General features: G+C 36.6%; 2 protein-coding genes across 2 annotated transcripts in view; both read left to right on the top strand.

Annotated features, from left to right (window-relative positions):
• The window catches only part of LOC137404148 (centrobin-like), a 577,594-nt gene that overhangs the window by 42,289 nt on the left and 515,647 nt on the right, over positions 1-19,658 (top strand). Inside the window, exon 3 of the mRNA XM_068090304.1 lies at positions 16,868-17,029. Within this exon, the coding sequence (XP_067946405.1) occupies positions 16,868-17,029 (162 nt within the window). The remainder of the gene's footprint in view (positions 1-16,867; positions 17,030-19,658) is intronic.
• Positions 17,516-19,396, top strand: LOC137404014 (uncharacterized). The gene is made up of 5 exons (XM_068090169.1): positions 17,516-17,527; positions 17,940-18,006; positions 18,223-18,351; positions 18,535-18,630; positions 19,029-19,396. Exons 1-5 carry the CDS (start codon positions 17,516-17,518, stop codon positions 19,130-19,132), a joined length of 408 nt encoding a protein of 135 aa, XP_067946270.1. The 3' UTR covers positions 19,133-19,396.

Genomic DNA, 19,658 nt, shown 5'->3' with positions numbered 1-19,658 from the left:
CTGTTTATTTATAGAAAACTAAGCCCTATCATAGGAAAGACAATTACAAGATTGGAAAAGGAAAGACAATTGCAGCTAGAGCATAGAGTGTATAGTGTGACCACAGTGTAAAAAGACTACTGAATAAAAACTCTCCTGACGGTCGGCTACCTCATTACAAAGTCTTGGAAATTTTGTAAGACCTAATAGTAGTTACAGCTATGAACCACTCTTCACTATTGGTTAGCTTTACTGTAAAACCTCAAACAATTGGTTCAAATTATTACAAGACCTCATATCATTAGTAAACTCTATCACTTGGATCAAGTTGTTATTTAGCTTCAAGTGTTCATCTTTAGTCACAGCAGCTTGGAATGCTGCTTCTACCTGATGTCATTGTAACAGACCACAGGCTAAAGCTGTACTTGTAACATAATAATAACTGATAATAATAATAAAATGATAACATAGCCTTTGATTCACTTGTCCCCAATGTTTCTTTCTCAACAATTAGTGTTTTACTATAACGCACTGTAGGACATTATATTTCTTGTAAAAGTATTTTGGTGTAGGTAATTCACTTGTTTTGACATTTAGTGTCCTGTTTTGTCTTGTTTGTCTTAAGAAAAAAATAATAAAAATTTCAATGAATACAATATATTTATTTTTTTCTCCGTCATTAAACCTTGTCAATTATCCCACAACCAAACACGAGCGAAGCGAATGTTTGGGAGCTCAATGATAAATGCATATACGCAGACAACTCCCGAAAGATTATCCATCCACGGCCGTTATCAAACTCTTGTATCATAAAAAACACCAAAAATGTTAACCATTTTTGTGTAAGGTCGCTCAAGTATAATAATTAATAATGATACAAAACACGTGTAAACATATTTAAATATGTTACCAAGTTTTTGAACAGTTTCTGCAATATCCTAAAACTAACCCATCTGATCGGATTATACATAGACAGATGGAATTTGGCTTAAACTCGCGATAAAAACTTGACGAGCATTTTTTACTCATAATTAAGACCGGCCAATGAAACGCTGATAAGGCCGTGCAACAAAGAGTAGAACCATGAAGTCGTGCGCATTTCACAAAAAAGGCGTGCACATTTCACCAGTCTATGGCATTGTCCAATTGCCGAAGGTTTCTGTAATCAACGTAGAAGTACTGAAAAGTAATCGTTTTTTTGCCAATTCTACCGGACTCTGACATTTTGGACACTTATAATGAGTACTTCGATATTCCAATTGATGTCCAAAGCAGTGAAAGTAAAGAAAATGACGATGATATCTTTTTAACGATTCTTATAAGATTATTACAATATTTAATTATAAGAATAATTATTCAGTTTTATCGGATTATTATAAGATTTAATTATAAGAATATCCTTTAGAATTTAGAAGATCAAAGTAAGCCTATAGTGACCGATGGTGTGCAATATGTTACTGTTATTATTTTTCAAAAGATTTTGTTGATGATACTGCGGCTGTAGTCAATATTGCGGTACTGCTAAGCCGTTTTTAATGTCTGCAAAATTAAGAAATAGGCCTACATTTTCTTATAGATATACATCTATTTCTATAGTTCAAGAGAGATCAAGTTTATAGAGATCAAGTAGGCATGCAGCCACAGAGGACAAGTATGCATGCAGCCATAGAGATCAAGTAGGCATGCAGCCATAGAGATCAAGTAGGCATGCAGCCATAGAGATCAAGTAGGCATGCAGCCATAGAGATCAAGTAAGCATGCAGCCATAGAGATCAAGTAGGCATGCAGCCATAGAGATCAAGTAGGCATGCAGACATAGAGATCAAATAGGCATGCAGCCATCGAGATCAAGTAGGCATGCAGCCATAGAGATCAAGTAGGCATGCAGCCATAGAGATCAAGTAAGCATGCAGCCATAGAGATCAAGTAGGCATGCAGCCATAGAGATCAAGTAGGCATGCAGACATAGATATCAAATAGGCATGAAGCCATCGAGATCAAGTAGGCATGCAGCCATAGAGATCAAGTAGGCATGCAGCCATAGAGATCAAGTAGGCATGCAGCAGCCATAGAGATGAAGTAGGCATGCAGCCACGGAGATCAAGTAGGCATGCAGCCATAGAGATCAAGTAGGCATGCAGCCATGGAGATCAAGCAGGTAAAATCTGTTTAGATTTTTGAATTCAGCGTAAATTTATAGATATATAGATGAATATCACAACTTCTTGCTATTGCTTGCTATGAGCAATGATATACAGCCTCCCCCCCAAGCCTGTGTATATTACACAGCGGCTTGCCATTTTACTTATAATATTACATTTCTCCCATTGCAGGGGAGAGATATAAACATAACATTTTCCTTTCATTATTCCTGTTTGTTGTACATAATAACACCCAGTACATTACAGCTACCATTGCAGTTCTCCTATTGCACTGCAGTGCCATTCGACTGCTAATATTGCATTTCTCAACCTGCAGTACCCTTTCTTTTTCAATTATCACTTTGGTAGTGGGCTGCATGACGGGAATCTCTAGTATATAAATTAAATTTTTTTTGAAATATAACAAAATATGAATACAAATTATTCTTGCCTTAACTAGAGCTGTTAAAATAATCGGTTAATTTAAATCCTTAGCCAATCCCCACAAACTATTTTATTAGGTTTACTCTATTCACTAGGTTGTGCAATCTGCTCTTTTTTAGACTGTTCAAAAGTTGGTATTCAAACAAAATTATTCAAAACCTAAAGCAACCAACTAGGCTTACAATGATGAAGCAATGTTTCTTTTTTATAGTACTTGGGATTCTCCAATTCCAATCAATTTAGTTTGGGCTGTCATCGTACAATTAAACTTATGCTTAGGTACAGTTGAGCCTAAACTTTTGTATAGTTATATTTATACACATAGATGCCAGTTGAAAAAATATCAGTACATTTTAACTACCTGCCCTCATAACTTGTGATAGTGTTCTTCATAGTTGGTTCGGAATGGAAAACGCGTGCCGAATATTTATAGGTTTCAACCCGGCCGCCAGCGCATTTATCATAAAAAGCTCAAATGGAGTCGCTTATAATAGTTTATTTGTTGATAACTCGTTCGAAAAAAATAATACAGGACGTACACATGTATTGGCTGATTATTATAATAGACCATTTTCTTTGGGTACTTTTGCAGAACATAAACGTAACTCTCACTAGAGAACTGTCACCTCCCCCCTTCTACAGGTATACGGCAGACAATGCTACTGATCGCATAATGTGACTCAAAACCTATCGGAAATTTTATTACCTAACTGCTTTGAACATGTCATTCACGATTCATAAATGACGGCTAATTAAACGCAGCTGCAAGCAATTATAACTGAAGTTCCTTCTAAAAGTTTCCAAAGTAGCAAATTTGATTTTGCGGTGGTATGACACGTCGCGTTAGGCTACCCTATCGAACTAAGGTTACGTCATCGCGAACGCATTATGTTTTATTATTGCGTTTCACACTCTGGCTACGCGCAAGCCAAATATGTCTCAAGAAGAATCTACACATGTTGTCTGTGAGACTGTACATTTAAGTGTTTGATCAATTATGTAACCATATTTCAATAATTATGAACGTTCAACAATGTATTTTACCTGCCGTTTTATACTATTTTGGCATTATTTTTTGCTATCGGGTCAACGTAAGTTGGTCAGATCTCTTATTATCGTCATCATTATAATTGGATTTTCCACCACTTGGCCAGCGCGTAAGTGTGGGAGAACATAATATATTGGTAATTAAAAAGAGCTGTTTTTACTAAGAGCTTGTTTTGATATCTTCACTGTAGTTCTATTGCGTTTGGCGATTCAGTGGCTAATTGTATATTCGAAGAATTGCAGTTTCACTCAAAGTTTATTAGTGTTAACTCGCGCCAAGAATGACAGCCGATGTCGTGGACAAAAATACGTAGCACAATATAAGCAAGGAAGACAACATTTAGGGTAAAGCCAGCCTAGTTCCACAAAATAACTTATGTTTTGCATAAATATCTACGTCTGAAATGGTTGAAGTAGTGCAAACGTTTTACCTGTTTGCACGAGTTGGCTACTTGGTGCTTCCAAGTTTTTATAATATGAAAATGTATATGGTAGTTTCACAAGTATTGGCTATCGTTTCATGAGCATAGGTGGTACATGAGAAAAAAGAAATTAAAAACGGGCTCATATCGCTAGCAATACATGCATTGTGTATGGTGGTGGTAAGAAACAACAGAGAAGTCTGTAGTTCAAACAACACAACATCTCATTTACTTTTCGATTACACTCAACAGAAATTAGACATCACATAACCTAGAAACAGGAAGGTTTAGCACTCAAAACATCCAATAGTACGCAACTTTTATAAATCGATGTCTTGCAGAAATGTAAGTCCATTGCAGATCTTCATACACTAAAATTTAATATATAAATGTAGCGGCTGCAGTGAAAAATTATGTTCACGATGAACATATTATTTTAACCATTTAACCTTGCTGTGGTATGGGCGCAAATGTGTTTGGGCAACTGCATTCATTAAGGCATTGATGCTTCATGTGTTTGTAATCAGCCCAGTTGAGAGGTTAAGATTTCTTAATATAATATTTTACAGTAACTGCTAAAAGTCGAATTTTGATATATTACAGGCTACAGTAGGCTTCAGTTTAGGCCCGCTATCACTTGTCAAAAATATGTGTACAGTTGGAAACGTCAATATAATGGTGCGATGTTTTTGTAATATTCCTTTCGCTCTTTCTTCTCACTGCCTCCTGTTATAAAAATACTGAGTATTTTCATAGCACCTTCCTTGTGCTTTTTCTTCTGCAATAAGATCTGAGCAAAGTGCCTTAATTTAATAGCTAGTTTCTAGTTTTACTAGTTTAGAGGCAATAATAAGTTATAAAAAATTATTATATTGTTTTTGTGAACTAAACAGAAAAACATGATGATTAATCAAACTGAATTAATGCAAAATCTTGAATAGCTGATTGAGGCGTTAGTGTTAAAGGTATACTTGCAACGAAATTTATATTACAGTTATTTGGTATCAAAAGATTCACCACTTCTTACTATGCTGTGTTGTAGGTACAAAATATGTCGAGATGTGATTACAAGCTCTTAAAAGCCCAAAAACTAACAGTTAATCGCCGCCATCATGAACCGCCGTAGCTACATATATTGGGTATTTTAGCTAAGCTAGGGTAATTTTGGGTATTTTCTCTTCTGCAATAATGTAGGAGACATAATAGGAGAGAATAATGCAAAGTTCCTTAATTCGATGGCCGAGTTCCAATTTTAATAGTCACACATGTTGTACCTGTAAGCAGAAACAGACTAATTGTAACCAACAAACATTTAAGTTATAAAAAATAAATGAAAGATTAAAAATATTCTAAACTGTCAAGACCTTTCACTTTTTTCATTCCACTCTCATCATTCGTCATTGTACTCCTGGTATTTTTTGTAAAAGCGTGATCTAATCATATAGGCTATACTTTGGGCAGCTCTTAGTCTTCCTTACAAAATGGCCAAAAGGAAAATCATGACCCTGAGACATTGCCTGACATGTGAGAACTTTTTTGGGTGTCTAAACTGTAGCCTTTGTGTAACGTATTAAACTCATATAATACTAAGTGAATGCCCTTTACATTACCATTACCCTTACATTGCAATTACAATTGCAATGCCTACACTATATTACCTAACACATTACTTTTACACTATACTAGGGTTGCGCGATATCTCGATAGTCGATGTCGATAGTTGTATTTCTCGATATGAATTTGTTGCCTATTTTTAGCCTATCGAAAGATCCGAAACAAATATCTCGTTATCGAATAATAAAAAATAATATAACTCGATAGTTATCGCCCTCGAATAGCTCGAACACAAGATTAACTCGAACGGATCTGTTTGGTCCTTTCCCACGCAATGATAAATTGCTTTAGATAACTCGACCTCAACTTGGTTAACTCAAACAGTTTTTTGCCCAACGGCCACTACGACGGTTGTTATCGCTATAGAATATCACTTTATTTCAAGCCATAGAGTCAAACCTCAACTTTTAGTAGTTCTTAGACGTCGTTATTACCATCATCTGCAAAATATTTTCGATAATGACTTTTCTGAAGGTTTGCAAAAATCAAATTTTGCCAATCATCTGATTAGCGATGGCCCTCCAAAAGCTAAGAAAAGTGAGCTAACCTTCGAATAAACTTAAAGGAAAATCGGCAAATTTGATTTTGGTTAAAACAGTGATATACAGTCCCCTGTATATCATTCCTGGGGGCTGTATATCATGGGTTAAAACGCTCAAAAAAAGATGTCTTTTTTCCGAGCATTTCAACATCGATCAAGTTTGGTTTTGTTCATCTGAATACGTCCTGGCAATCACAAGACGTCAAACAACAAACCAATCTCAAGTGATAGAAAAGTCTCGATACTTTCTGATGAAATTTTTTTAAACTTCACACTAGAAGCTTTTTAATTTGCAGCAAACCATCTATGCGTTTGATTTATATACAGTTTGTACATTTGTCGACTAATAAATACATGGACTTGTGACAGTGTTCTGATAAATTGAATGGCTCTGATAACTCGATCACCTTTTCCTATTCCTTCCCACAGTCCTCGATCTCTTCAGGCACGATAATTCGATAGTTTTACCAGCTGCCAAGTCACTTGATAACTATCGGTGAACTCTGTCTGCTCATTGATAATTTGATACTATCGCTATCGGTGGGACAACTCCAACGATAGTCAATAACACCTTTTCAAACAACAAATGCCATCCCCACACTATACTACCTACGACTGTTTATAAGTTGCTTTTGTTACTCCTGCTACACCATGCATTCATCTGGTGAGGCTGAGAGCCCAGCATGAGATGTAATGTCGTAAGGCATATTATAACTAACGTAATGAATATCTTCACTATTATTGGTTGCTGTACTCAGTTGAAGGCATAATCTAATGGGTAAGCTCGTGGCCTCTAGAACTGGAAGTGCCAAGATCCAATCCTCTGTGAAGTGTATTTTTGTCACTAAAATCTGATCTCTATCACTGGACAGACCGACTCCCACATTAATGTATTTTAGCCAAATGCCTGGCACAGTTGTACGAGGGATAAACAACAACGCAATGAATTTGAGTAACATACTTGGTAAGCTAGCGAAAGTAAACTTATATTTACTAAAACAATGACCGCGTTTGCTGACGGCTGAATAATAGTTGTCTTGCGTAACTATAATCAACTGTTTAGTTAATGACCTCATGAGCTTCAAGCTTGATTATTTCAACCAATGCAATAAAAATGCTAGCAGCCATTGAAAGGTTTGTTATCGTAGTGTAGTGGATTAGATTGCTGGCCTGCCGACAGGGAGGTTCTGAGATCAAATCATCTGCGAGGCAGATTTTTTATTCCTAATTTTTAAACGCAATAACTGGACTGACCACAAACATTGAGATTCATATATATGGATATACACCTTTGCAGAACTTTGATCAGGTACATTTCATCCAAGTCCTTCTGCTAGCTCTACCATCATAAACTCATTAATATACTCCTGAATATTTTATGAATAAGTGATGTTAGTTTCCAACACATTCACAGCACTCAAACACTAGTTTCCATTTCAGTCAGTGCTTTTGTTATTCCCTATTTATTGGTATGACGTCATTGCAATAAGCCAAAACTTTCCTCAAGCTATTTGCAGTGTACACGCAGTCACATCCAGCCAAGCTATGTTCATTAATTGTATGCAAGCTTTAATATCAAAATGATTCTTTTGAAACCTCAAGTTGAGCTGGAGGTTTTGGGCGATGTCAAAACACTTGTCAAACAGTATTTCTATGTTCTTTAGTAGTTGTGGTTTTGTTGTCTCATTCTTCACTCATCATCAGTTTTAATCTTGACGGTGAGTTCTCATGCTCTCAAAGTCTGATGAGATAAAATGAGAGACATATCAGTTTATCTTTTAGTTTTAGATTTCCAGTGCTTTCTATTATTCAGTTGTCTTCTCTTTATCATCTATTTAGTCAGTTTACCCTATTCTATTTTTAGACTATCAACACAATAGTCCATGACTGCGGTGTTTAGTCACATGACATAAGCAACATGTCATCTTATTTGCGTTTGTACTCCTATTTTCAAATTTTTAACTTTTCATTCATTTGAAGCATCTACATACAGCTGCGCCCGATGTTTACATTCTCAGTGCTGCTGCTTGATGCTGCCAGCCATATTTTAAAATTGGAGCAAACCATGAACTGATGACTATGTTTACTCTGACTACCACTGTAACAGCGTATTTCTTTAAAATTCTCATAGTTCAAGTCTAACCTGTCCCTTTGGTTGATTACAATCTCCAATATGACAGCTGGCATCAAAAAGGTCTTGATATTATACTGTTTTTACATTCAGGAGTTATGTGCTCTTCTATGTTCAAATAATCTGATTGTTCAGCCTCATAAACTAGCAGATGGAATAGAACAATTATGGTGCAACAATATCTATCATATATTAGGGATACTTGATTATCTATCACATAGACCTGCACATGTCTGTAAATTGGGAGTTACACTCTCCATATGCATATTGCTCTAATGATTAGAAAATGATCAATTAGTGACACTAATAAGAGCATCTGTCACGTTCATCAACCATGAATCTTCTACAACAAGCATTTCATTATCATAGCAGTTATGCCTTACCTATTTACAGAGATTTCATGTCATTACTAATATTTATTTTTAAAGATATATTCCTTTATTCACCACCCACAAGACTCGCTTATCTCAGCTCATCATGTACCCTGATCATCACAACTACATGTAGCTGCCGTATTTCTTGTGTAGGCTTCCTGTTACATTGTGTGCTGTTCCCTTCCCAGTCAAAGCATCTAGAGATGCTTTGACTAATGCTTAACATAATAATACCTCACAAATTTTTGTCTCCTTTTTAATATCGTCTGGTTCATCAATAGAAATAGAGCCATACCTCAACATACGAGCCTAATTAGTTCTGGAACATAGCTCCCATTTTAATTCTCATATCTCAAAACAATTTTTCTTATGTAATTAATAAATAGGAATTAATTTGTAGAAGTAGAAGGAACAAGTTTATCACTTTCAAAGTACTTTTATGTATTGCTAGTCAAAGCATCTAGAGATGTTAACAAATGATACCTCACTAATTTTTGTCTCCTTTTTAATATCGTCTGGTTCATCAATAGAAATAGAGCCATACCTCAACATACGAGCCTAATTAGTTCTGGAACATAGCTCTCATTTTAATTATTATATCTCAAAACTGTTTTTCTTATGTATTTAATAAATAGGAATTAATTGGTTCCTTCCAGTAGAATAAAGAAGCTAAAGTGGATATTACATTGGAAATGTGTTTTCATTGGTTTAATTCACCACCTGCAGTCACAAAGTAACAAGCACCTATCTAATGGGTATGGTCTACAATAATTATTTAGATAATTAGATGAGTAACAAGTAACATATCTAATGTTTATGATCTACAATAAAACAACATCTTTATATGCAGTACTGTACAGAGTTCTCACCTTCGAGACAGATGGTAGAGGCTAGCGGTGGTTCAGGAAATACTTGACTACAACTCATTCTGAACACTACACTTTTGTTACGCTACGCAACATTAAAGATACTTTACATTTAACTTAAATTAATTTATCTGATTACGCATACAATTAAAAATAAGTTTTTATTTTACCTTAAGCTTATTCAAATTTCGTTTTCCATTTTTGTACTTTTCGAATAAGATCATTTTGCTTCACTTTTATATTTTTTATTACTTTCACTCATAGCCAGCTTTCTTAATCATTTTTATTAGATGAGAAAAAATGAGTGATGCTGTTCTCGTAAGCATTGAAACTGTCTCGTATGCTAGTATCTCTAATTTGTCTCATATCTCAAGCCATGTATTGGCTCAGAATTCATCTCGTATCTTAAATTTGTTACCAGTTGAAACGCTCTTTTATCGACGCATACAGTGTTTCTATTGTTCGTTTCACAAAGGGAGAGAGGGGATGTTTACATAGGATTAATATAGCTATCTAAGAATATATTTGTACTATAATATATTAGTAAGTATATTACCAAAAATTCTGTCACCACTCGCAGGTTTCACTGCCGATTTTTTAACCTAGTTTATCAAGCAGTTTTAAATAACCTAAATTCTGTGGTGATTGTCACAAAAGGAAAAGATGAGAGTCAGCAATATAGTAGCCCGGTGAAGTTTTGTTTACAAGCTATACTATGTGACAGACAATCTGGTGAATGCCAGCTGGTCACATTGGTTAAGTGCTCTCTTCATTTCCATTCACTGATTTAAAATAGCTCAACTTTTAGCACTGGGTGGTCCCTCATTGTGTGGCAATAGCTAAAAACTGTCAGTTTGAGTTCAACAATAGAGGATAGTAGGTGGGCCTTGGGTGTGATGCAGAGGGCTCGAGGTCAACTCTATGGTGAAACTCCCAGTAAGACATAATAGTAACAAGTAATAATAGTAATTATAATATTAATAATAGTAATGTTTGTAGTACTTTATAGCTATCAACTAAAACTAGTAATTTATTAATAATACTTTGTTTATAGCTCTGTTTCTCTTGTTTCCTAAACAGATAGAGAAGTGGTATCACATGTTTTAATTCCATCCTGTATCACACCTGTATTATTTATTAACGATTTTGTGTGTTTATATGGAATTCTTATGTAAGGCGCATCATGACGAGTAACAATCATGCTAATTCTTCCAGGACAGTTCCATCTTATTTTACAATTTCAGGTCAACTTAATAAAAAGTTTGATATCATCAAGAATTTCATTACTCTTCGAGAACTATCTGAGGATTAGATACACCCAACTAAAGGTTGACAATGTACGCTCACTATACATGGGGATTATTCTGTACTTTGCTCGAATAAAACTATGTCATCTGCGGAGGAACTTTGGCTGAATGACAGATCAAGTTGACTTGGAGGGTATGTCATATGATATTTGGTTTATAATTTAGAATTGTTTACTACTAAAATTACTGTGAAACCTCTATTTGAATGATATTGCATTCTATTTTTAACCTTTCCCCTATTTATAATAGCTGTCAAATAGATAGTGGTGTTGTATTTTACAAATAGCTCGTCTGAATTTTTAAAGCTAAGTTTGACCCTTTGTCAGGCGTAGTGAATGTCTTAACCCTTAGTGTCATTAACTCTTTTGAAAGCAATAAATCTGCTAACTTGTTGATGATGTCTAAATAACAAACTTGGGAAGCCGAGTAATATCTCTACTAGTTGATATCTATTGCTTGCAATTAACCCGCGATGATTCGTATAGCAGGTGATTCTGTTGCCCTGCCTTGCAATTTGTTAGTGCTTCAAATTTTTTATGTTGTTATAAGTTTGGAGGTATAATATCATGCTATACTATATTTAACATAGTTGCATACAAGCTCATTGCATTCATTGATATGTTTGCTGCAGTTTGCAGTCAAAACTGACAGGATAACCGCAATGATGCTATTAAATAATATATGCTATAAATCTGGAACTTTACAAGCTTTATAGTAATAAGTTATCAGATGTCACAAATGTATACATTCACGAACAAGTGACAAACAGACCATACTTACTACCTGCAGAAACAAAAATTAAGATTTTTGAAACTGAATATTTGCTCGTTAGCTTCGCCAATTGTGTTCCGATTGTTGCATTCGATAGAACAAACATCTTCTGGCTATTCAATACCTTCCATAATGTTTTCTGATCTCAACTCTTCTTCTGCGCCGCTGAACTAAGTGATATTAACGTTCAAACAACTTTTTGAGCAGAGCGAGACAACTACGCGTTGCATTTCGTGCAAATGATAAACCTATAGCAACATCGCTAAGCACAACTTTTACACTAAAATTAGTCACTCACATACCATCGTAAATGTAAACCGTTTTTTACATACATCAAAGTATCAATACCGTGTCAAACCAACGATCTACTTTTAGCAGGGCAATATCCACCTGTTTGAAAATGGTACTGCAGGAAAAGTCTAAGAGAGGTACCGAACGCCCTCTCAGTTGGGGGAGTGGGGTCTGGGGATCCTCCTTTGGAAAAATCTTTAGTATGCACATGTATAACTAGTCAAAATGGTGCAAATCTAGCACACTTGGCTCCTGATGGGCACATGTTCTAACAGCAAATTTTTATAAATATATAACTGTTTATTGAGATTGTCTTCAACAACGCTTATTAAAAATACAATGTGAGTGAGAGCTGCTAAAGGGGTTGGCCACAGCTAGCATGAGGTAGAATTATTACCGGGTACAATGCTGAATGGTGTAGAAGACGAGTAGTCTCCTATGAAATAAATTATTAAAATAATATTTTAGAGTTGAATGGTAAAATGAATAGAGCACCATGTTAAAAATAATGCACTTATACTATAGTCTATAATACTGAGCAAGTAGTAGTAGATTTAAGTTTGAGCTATCAAATAATATTTGATCAAATAATATTTTATTTTACCGTTTGGAAAGTCAAGCCAATGTTGACTGGTATTTTCAGCTTTTATTCTTTTCCAAGGAGGCGCGATTTCTTTAGCACAAAGCAACGCCTTTCGGGTAATCGTTTCATATCTTAATTTATCAACTAATATCTTGTTGATGATATTTAAAATTTACTAGCATTCATATCCTTTGTTTAACGTTACGAGACGGCAGCTTAATAAACGTCTACCGAAAGCGACATAAATGTCGTTTCCCCACGCAACCGATAAACGACCTTTTGGTAATTTCGCCAGCCAAAGTGTTAAAATCAAGCAAAGATGACATCAATTCCATGACAGGATTTTTATCTTCACAAAATGGTACTACTATGGCAGTAGCTGCAGTATAGGAGGATACGGCCCTGACGATTAGTCTAATACAGATATTATTCATTTTTACTGTGTTGCTTTGAAAGCTAATTATAATCGTTTGTTATTAATGGAACCGAGTCATTATTACTACAATTTGGAGAACAATTTTTTACTTGCTATTATGGGTCTGTAAAGTTAAAAAAATGTCGAAGTGATGTTCAAATGGAGGTAACGTTCATTTATAGGTTTTACAGTAAGTTAAAAAAATTGAAAAGAATTTATCTACTGCTTTTTGATTGCAGATGCTAATACCAAACTTTGTCTTTATAAAAGTTGTAAAAATACTTAAATCGTGTTCACTCACTGCTAACTTGTCTTGTCACATGATAAACTGACCAAAGATAAAATATCTAATTTTATTGATTTAAGCTGGCGTACCTTATCACAATTATGACCACATTTTGCAATGTGCAGACAAATCCTTATTTCAAACAAAACTTCATGTGTCTTTGAAAAGCGTAACAAGCTTTCAAGCATCCTTGACTTCAATGTTGTTTATTATCTGCCCTTAAACTAAGTGTTTGGTATTTGGGAATGTATATGAGAAGCAGTAGCCTTAATTTGTAGACCTTGACTAGTACCTGCCACTAGCTATCTTACTATGTGTGACATTGGCTAGCAAGTGTCTATAAATTATACACTGTTGTTGCTATCTCAGTGTGAGTAGCTGATATGCTGGGATATTTAACATACATGTACTTACTTGAGTCTTTAAATATTTTCATTAACTATTTACTGTGTGTGATTGATTATTACTAAAATGTAATATAAAACATTGTATTAAGTACCTACATATTAATCAAAAATATTAATTAAATATTAAATATTTACTGTTTGTGATAGACTATTACTAAAATGTAATATAAAACATTGTACTCAGTACTTACATGTTAATCAAAGACGGATATTTATCTTGAGTTCTATTCAATTGTAGCAACATGGATTGTATAAAGGTTTGTTTTATAAAATTTCCTATTCGTCCCATTACTGCTAGTGGTCACAATGTGAATATTTATAGTGCCCGAGGCCATTCTGTTACTAGTAAAATAACATCATTTTTGTTATTTTATTATATGAAATTAAGCAGATAAACTTCACTTTAAATACTAAACAGAAAGTGAAACTAACCAAGGCTGTGGAACCGGCCAATCATGAAGCTGCAGTAACAACTAGCTTCTGTTCCTTTATTCAATATCTGATAAATTCATCATGAATCACTGTTTGAGTTGATCTTATTCAGCTCAGCCAATCAGGAGACAGATAACATTATTATAGCCAGCTACAAGCTATAAAGAAGCCTGTAGTAGTCAGAGCAGGTTACAAACAGAATAGCAACAGGTAAGTATAACTTATATATTATATTAGCATCTGTAGATATTGTACTTACTGGGAATAATAGAGTAGATGAGGAGAGACACTGAGTCAGTGTGATTATAATATAACTCTGACCTCCTGAGAATATCACTCTCTACTCTGAGGAGACTCATAGAGTCTGTCATGTAGTGAGGTTAAGTTAAGGTCAGGAGGCTCTGGTCTCATTCATCAGTCATATTCAGACCAGCAAATACTTCCTACTGCAGATATTTCATGTTTCTCAGCTCTGCCAGAGTCTGACATCCCTTGGCCTACCTTTAATACTCTGTAAATATCCAGGGTTCAGCTGCAGCCACTCTGTTATGGTTGGCAGCTTTCCAACTCTGCAGTTGAGTCACATTTTGTACTCATTTCTCTATCATATTTTACTGTATGCAGCATCTAATAGAGTGCAGTACATATGTTACAGTTAAACATGGAAGGACTGCTGAAGAAGTACGTGAGAGAGAGAAAGATAGAGATTAGTGCTTTGAGGGTAGCCTTAGAGTCAGTCCAACCAGCTGAGCTGCTGAGGCTACTGATTACTATCAAGCATGACTCATACTCAGCTGTTATGAGAGCTGCAGCAGAAGCCCACACAGAAATCTGTCGTCTGCTTCTCTCACCAATCAGAAGAACAGCAGACGAGTTGCTCTGGATGAAGGAGAAGGATGGATGGACAGCACTACACCTTGCTGTATTGAGTGGAGACCACAGTGAGTGTGTAGAGTTACTGATAGACACAGTGAGTGATGAGAGGAAGTACGAGTTTGTAGCTGAGAAGTCTGTATATGGTTACACAGCTATAACAGTGGCTGCAGTGTGTGGAAGGAGCAAGTGTTTAGAGTCTCTCCTCTACAGTTTCTCCTCACTACAGAGAGACTCCCTATTAAACATACAGGATAAAGACCTCGACACTCCACTACACTATGCAGCATGCAGAGGAGATACAACTGCTCTGAAGGTCATGTTAGGATCCGTGTCTCTAGTGACTGCCTCTTCACTCCTCAACATAAAGAATAGTGACAAAAGGACTCCATTGGAGGAAGCTGAGTTTATGGGAAAGAAGGAATCATCAGAGCTGTTAAAGAGATGGCAGCTGAAGTCAGTATTAGAAGGTAGGATTGTTATACAGTGTGATACCAGCTACTCACTTGAACTGTTCTACTGCTAAACTCTTCAGTCTCAGCAACTTTCGACTGAAAATCTAAACTAAATGCTAGTAATTCATTCATTGTATACATTTACTGTTGAACCCTGGGACATACCCTGGATAATTGCATCTCTATTTTCCTGTAAACTCACTGAGTCTTGCATAGACAGAGTGTTGCTTGTCTCCAGCCTCCAGCTGAACAGTTTATAGTCTGAGTATTTAAATTAATATTAATATTTAAAACTGGTAGTATTGAAGTTATGTTAGCAGCTCTTTAAATATCAACTCGTTCTGTCATGTTTAGTAGTAAACTGAATGACAGACTAAAGTACATATTGTAGCAGCCTCTTGCTTTAATATTCAGGCTTTAAATCTATAATAATACTAATCTTTGTTATAAAGATTAAAATTAGGTTAACTTTTTCTTATTTTACTAACTCTAAGATAATGTGTGCTTCCATTTTCTATGGCAGATGCTAACAGGACCAGCTAGTGTGGTGCTGAGTTCTGTTAGAGTTTCATATTTACTGGTGCTGCTTAGAGAATTCATTATCAAACAGCAAGATTAGTTTTACCAGAGGCTTGACACCTTAAGACTGGTAGACTTGAAATGAGCTTCAATTTTTTCTTAGATTTTATTCGATCTACACTCATCTTTAATATTTTATCTTAATAGTATAGCAGCTCGACCGCTACTACTATTGCAACTCTCATGTCTTAAAACAAGCGGGAAGCATTAGCAACCTGCCTGCCACCCTCTCTGCCTGCTTACCAGCCACATCTGCTGGCACCTGCTTTTTCTGTGTCTATCTTACCGTGTCCACCGCTTGCTTGACCGTGCTTGTCTGCCACCCAGTTTTCTTGCCCGATTGGCAGAGACAATCACGGTCATTTGTGTCGCTGCCGAGCTGACAACGATTTCTCGCTTTTGCCTCTTAGTAGACAATGGTTATATGTTCTGGTCATTAAATAGACGAATTGATTGCCCTGTCTGCAAGCAAGCCTGCTCACTCTCACTGAGTCAAAAAATTATCTCAAGCTATGCTGCCAAATCCACAATGATCACATGTTTCGCCTCCAAGTCGACCACCATTGTGTGTTTTTGTGGCGAGAGTTTGATTTTATCGCACTAATATGGAGTCGGTCTGCCAACCGGCCGCCGGTGTCAGTCAGCCTGCATAAATATCTGCCGGCCATATAGCCGGGCTGATCAAGACAATTCATTATGCTTGCAGCTTGAGTCTGAATTCTGTTGAGCATATCTGTCAGGCCAGCCTGCCTCTGCTCGCAGGCTCCTGCCTATGTGCCTGCCTGCCTCTGCACCCCTCTTTCTATACACCCCTTTGCTTCTACACCCCTCCGCCTTTACACTTCTAGAATCGCCTGTGTTTCTATGGCTCTATGTACTTTCCACATGTTCTTTTTTATTATATTGTAGCATTGGAAGACGCTAAGCAACAGATAAAAACACTGCAAGAGAGACATGACCAAAAACTTTCCGCTCTACAGAAAAAAAGCGACCAGAAAATTTCCGCTCTACAGAGAGATAGTGAGCAGAAAGTTTCTGCTCTACAGGAAAAAACTGAGCAGCAGGCAGGAGGTAACTTCCTATGTAAATGTCTTACTAGTCCATTGTTAGTATAGTACTGAGTAAGATAAGTCAGCGGTGATAGACTAGTGAGTCATTCGTTCAAGCTGGTGTTTAGATATGAAACATTACACTTCTGTACTATGAGACAATATGCGTTATCTCTTCTGTGGCAGGTGTATTAGGAACAGCTAGGGTGATGTTGCATTTTGGAGGAATTTAATATTTGCTAGTTCTTGGAGGAATTCTTACAAAAAACATCAAAATTTATTTTTGTGTAGCTTGTCTGGCAATAACTACAAAGTTTTATAACTTTTAAAAGAATTAAATTTTTCCTAAGGAATCGCGAATGGCTTATGCGTGTAGCACACTAAGTGCTGCTTCAATGCATCTAGTGGCCAGTCGTTATTCAGCCAAGGAAAGAAGTTTGCTCTGGAATTAGAAAAAGTGTATAGAACCTTTGTCAAGCAACCAGCCAGCCGGAATGCATAGATCCGCATGTTCAAGAAAGTTTCGCCTTGCAAAAAGCTTGAGCAAATTTGCAGCGTTCAGCTATCTGAGCACTCCGGCTATTATTAGTAGTATGCTGGCCTCGGCTCCTACGAAAAGCACCTAACAGCCTGTTTGCCCCACCTACTTGGCAGTCAGCCAGCCAAGCTGTCGCAAGCTTGCGTGAGTCCATGAAGCTCATGCGCTTTTGATTTAAAGTAAAGGCCGATTGCGCAATTTCACTGCTGAGTACACGACTCTATCGCACTCCACATAATTTGCCTGCCTACTTGTGTGCAAGATCCCCAGCCTCTACGCTACTATATACAATGCACATAGAGTATATTTATAGAACGGCTCAAGACTGAGTTCGGCCACCCACATCTGCCAGACTAGCTTGTTTCTGTCTCTGGGAACTTGCCTTTGCCTCTAGGCACTTGCCTCTGTGACCCACTCACTGCCTCTGCGCTTCTACATAGTCCCTGCTTCTACACACCTCAGTCTCTGCGCTACCATTTACATTCCTGCTTTCATGCCCATTCATTCAGTTCCTTTTGTAATTAACAATGCATATAAAAGCCTTGTTAGCAGGTAAATTGGCTAAGATGGCTAAGGTGCATTTACTCACCAATGTATTCAGCACACGCTGTCATTGTCAAATGTGAGCAGTGGAAGTGTTGAATATCTATCAGCAAGTTTTTTTCACTCTGTTGCAGCTCTGGATGACACTAGACAACGAATAGCAACACTGCAAATAGAAAGTGACCAGAAACTTACTGCTCTACATATAGAAAGCGACCAGAAAGTATCAGCTCTACAGAGACAAACTCAGCAGCAGGCAGAAGGTAACTTTCTATGTTATTATTTCACTAGTCTATTGTTAGTACATCACTGAGGAAGAGAAGTCAGTTTCTTTTGTAATTGGCTATGCATGTCAGAATTGGCAGATCTATTTACATCCAAGCACTAATATATGCAGTAACAGTGTGGCACATGTAACAAATGGTTTTTCACGCTCACTTTTATAGCATTGGTTGAGGCTAGACAGCAAGTTACAACGCTGCGGGAGGACAGCGAGAGGATGTCGTCATTATTACGGGAAGAGGCTAGACAACGGAGAGCAGGTACTTTTATTTCTTATAAGCCCTATAAGACTATTTACTCTCCACCTCATATATTGAGTATCTAGTATCACCCAATGCTAGTAACCTATAAATTACCTACTAGTATATATTATACTAGCTGTGGTATTGCTCTGATGGTCTGATTCTATAAGCCTGTGGTTGATCAATCATGGCTCACTCCTGGTAACTTTATGTAGATATGTTGATGCTGCTTGAGTTACGTAGGGTGTGAGAATTTACTGTGTAAGTTCATGGTGTTAAATCAAAATGGCGGCAGTTTAACTTTTACACTGCCTTTAGCATGTTGATAGAGATTTGTCATTGTTATCTCCCGGCTCTTCAGTAAAAGTAACCCTCGTTTATATATTACTTATAATGAGAAATATCTGTTTATTCAGATTTGGCTGCTACTCAGCAGAGGCTGGAACGATTCGCTGTGTACCTACAGACTCCAGGTGATACACATTTGTCAGGCAATCAATGTCACAACCCGGATAGTTAAAAGCGTGGCAGCTAAGACTGACAATCTACCCAGACAGACACTAAAGATGCCGAGTGACCTACGTTTTAGCCCAACCAGCCAATGAGCAATGACAAGAGAAATGACCAGCCAGCCCTCAAACCAGACGGCAGGCTTATAGTAAATAAGGACACGCGCGAGCCCCACTAGACCCACCGCATTGTCAAAGTGATCACACTATGTTGTTCTTTGCATTGTAATACATCCTGCTTGTATTTTATTATTCTTGATTAAATATACTTATTCTTTCAACCTTCTCTCTTTATCCATATTCAATGCACCGTTAGAAATTCTTAAACAACCACAATATATAACTAAATCTCTTCTTTTAAAATTCATAACTTTGCTATATGAAGCAGCAATGGAGTCACATTGATGAACAGGACTAATAGTTCCTAATTGATGAAAATAACTAGTCTCCTGGGTATTCAAATAGCCTTTAGTTTAATAAACCATAAGGAATTTGTTGATGACCTTAGGCTATCTCAAAGAGTGCACCATTAATTAT

This window comes from Watersipora subatra, chromosome 9 (assembly GCF_963576615.1).
Source record: "Watersipora subatra chromosome 9, tzWatSuba1.1, whole genome shotgun sequence".
In the NCBI taxonomy this organism is placed as follows: Eukaryota; Metazoa; Bryozoa; class Gymnolaemata; order Cheilostomatida; family Watersiporidae; genus Watersipora; species Watersipora subatra.
This window is presented reverse-complemented; position numbering and strand designations above follow the sequence as displayed.

What these genes read in the sequence shown, in the direction of transcription:
- LOC137404014 (XM_068090169.1), top strand. An exon ending in CCCTGCTTCTACACACCTCA is followed by an intron (nt 18,007 to 18,222) that starts GTCTCTGCGCTA and finishes ACTCTGTTGCAG; the next exon opens with CTCTGGATGACACTAGACAA. An exon ending in AACTCAGCAGCAGGCAGAAG is followed by an intron (nt 18,352 to 18,534) that starts GTAACTTTCTAT and finishes TCACTTTTATAG; the next exon opens with CATTGGTTGAGGCTAGACAG.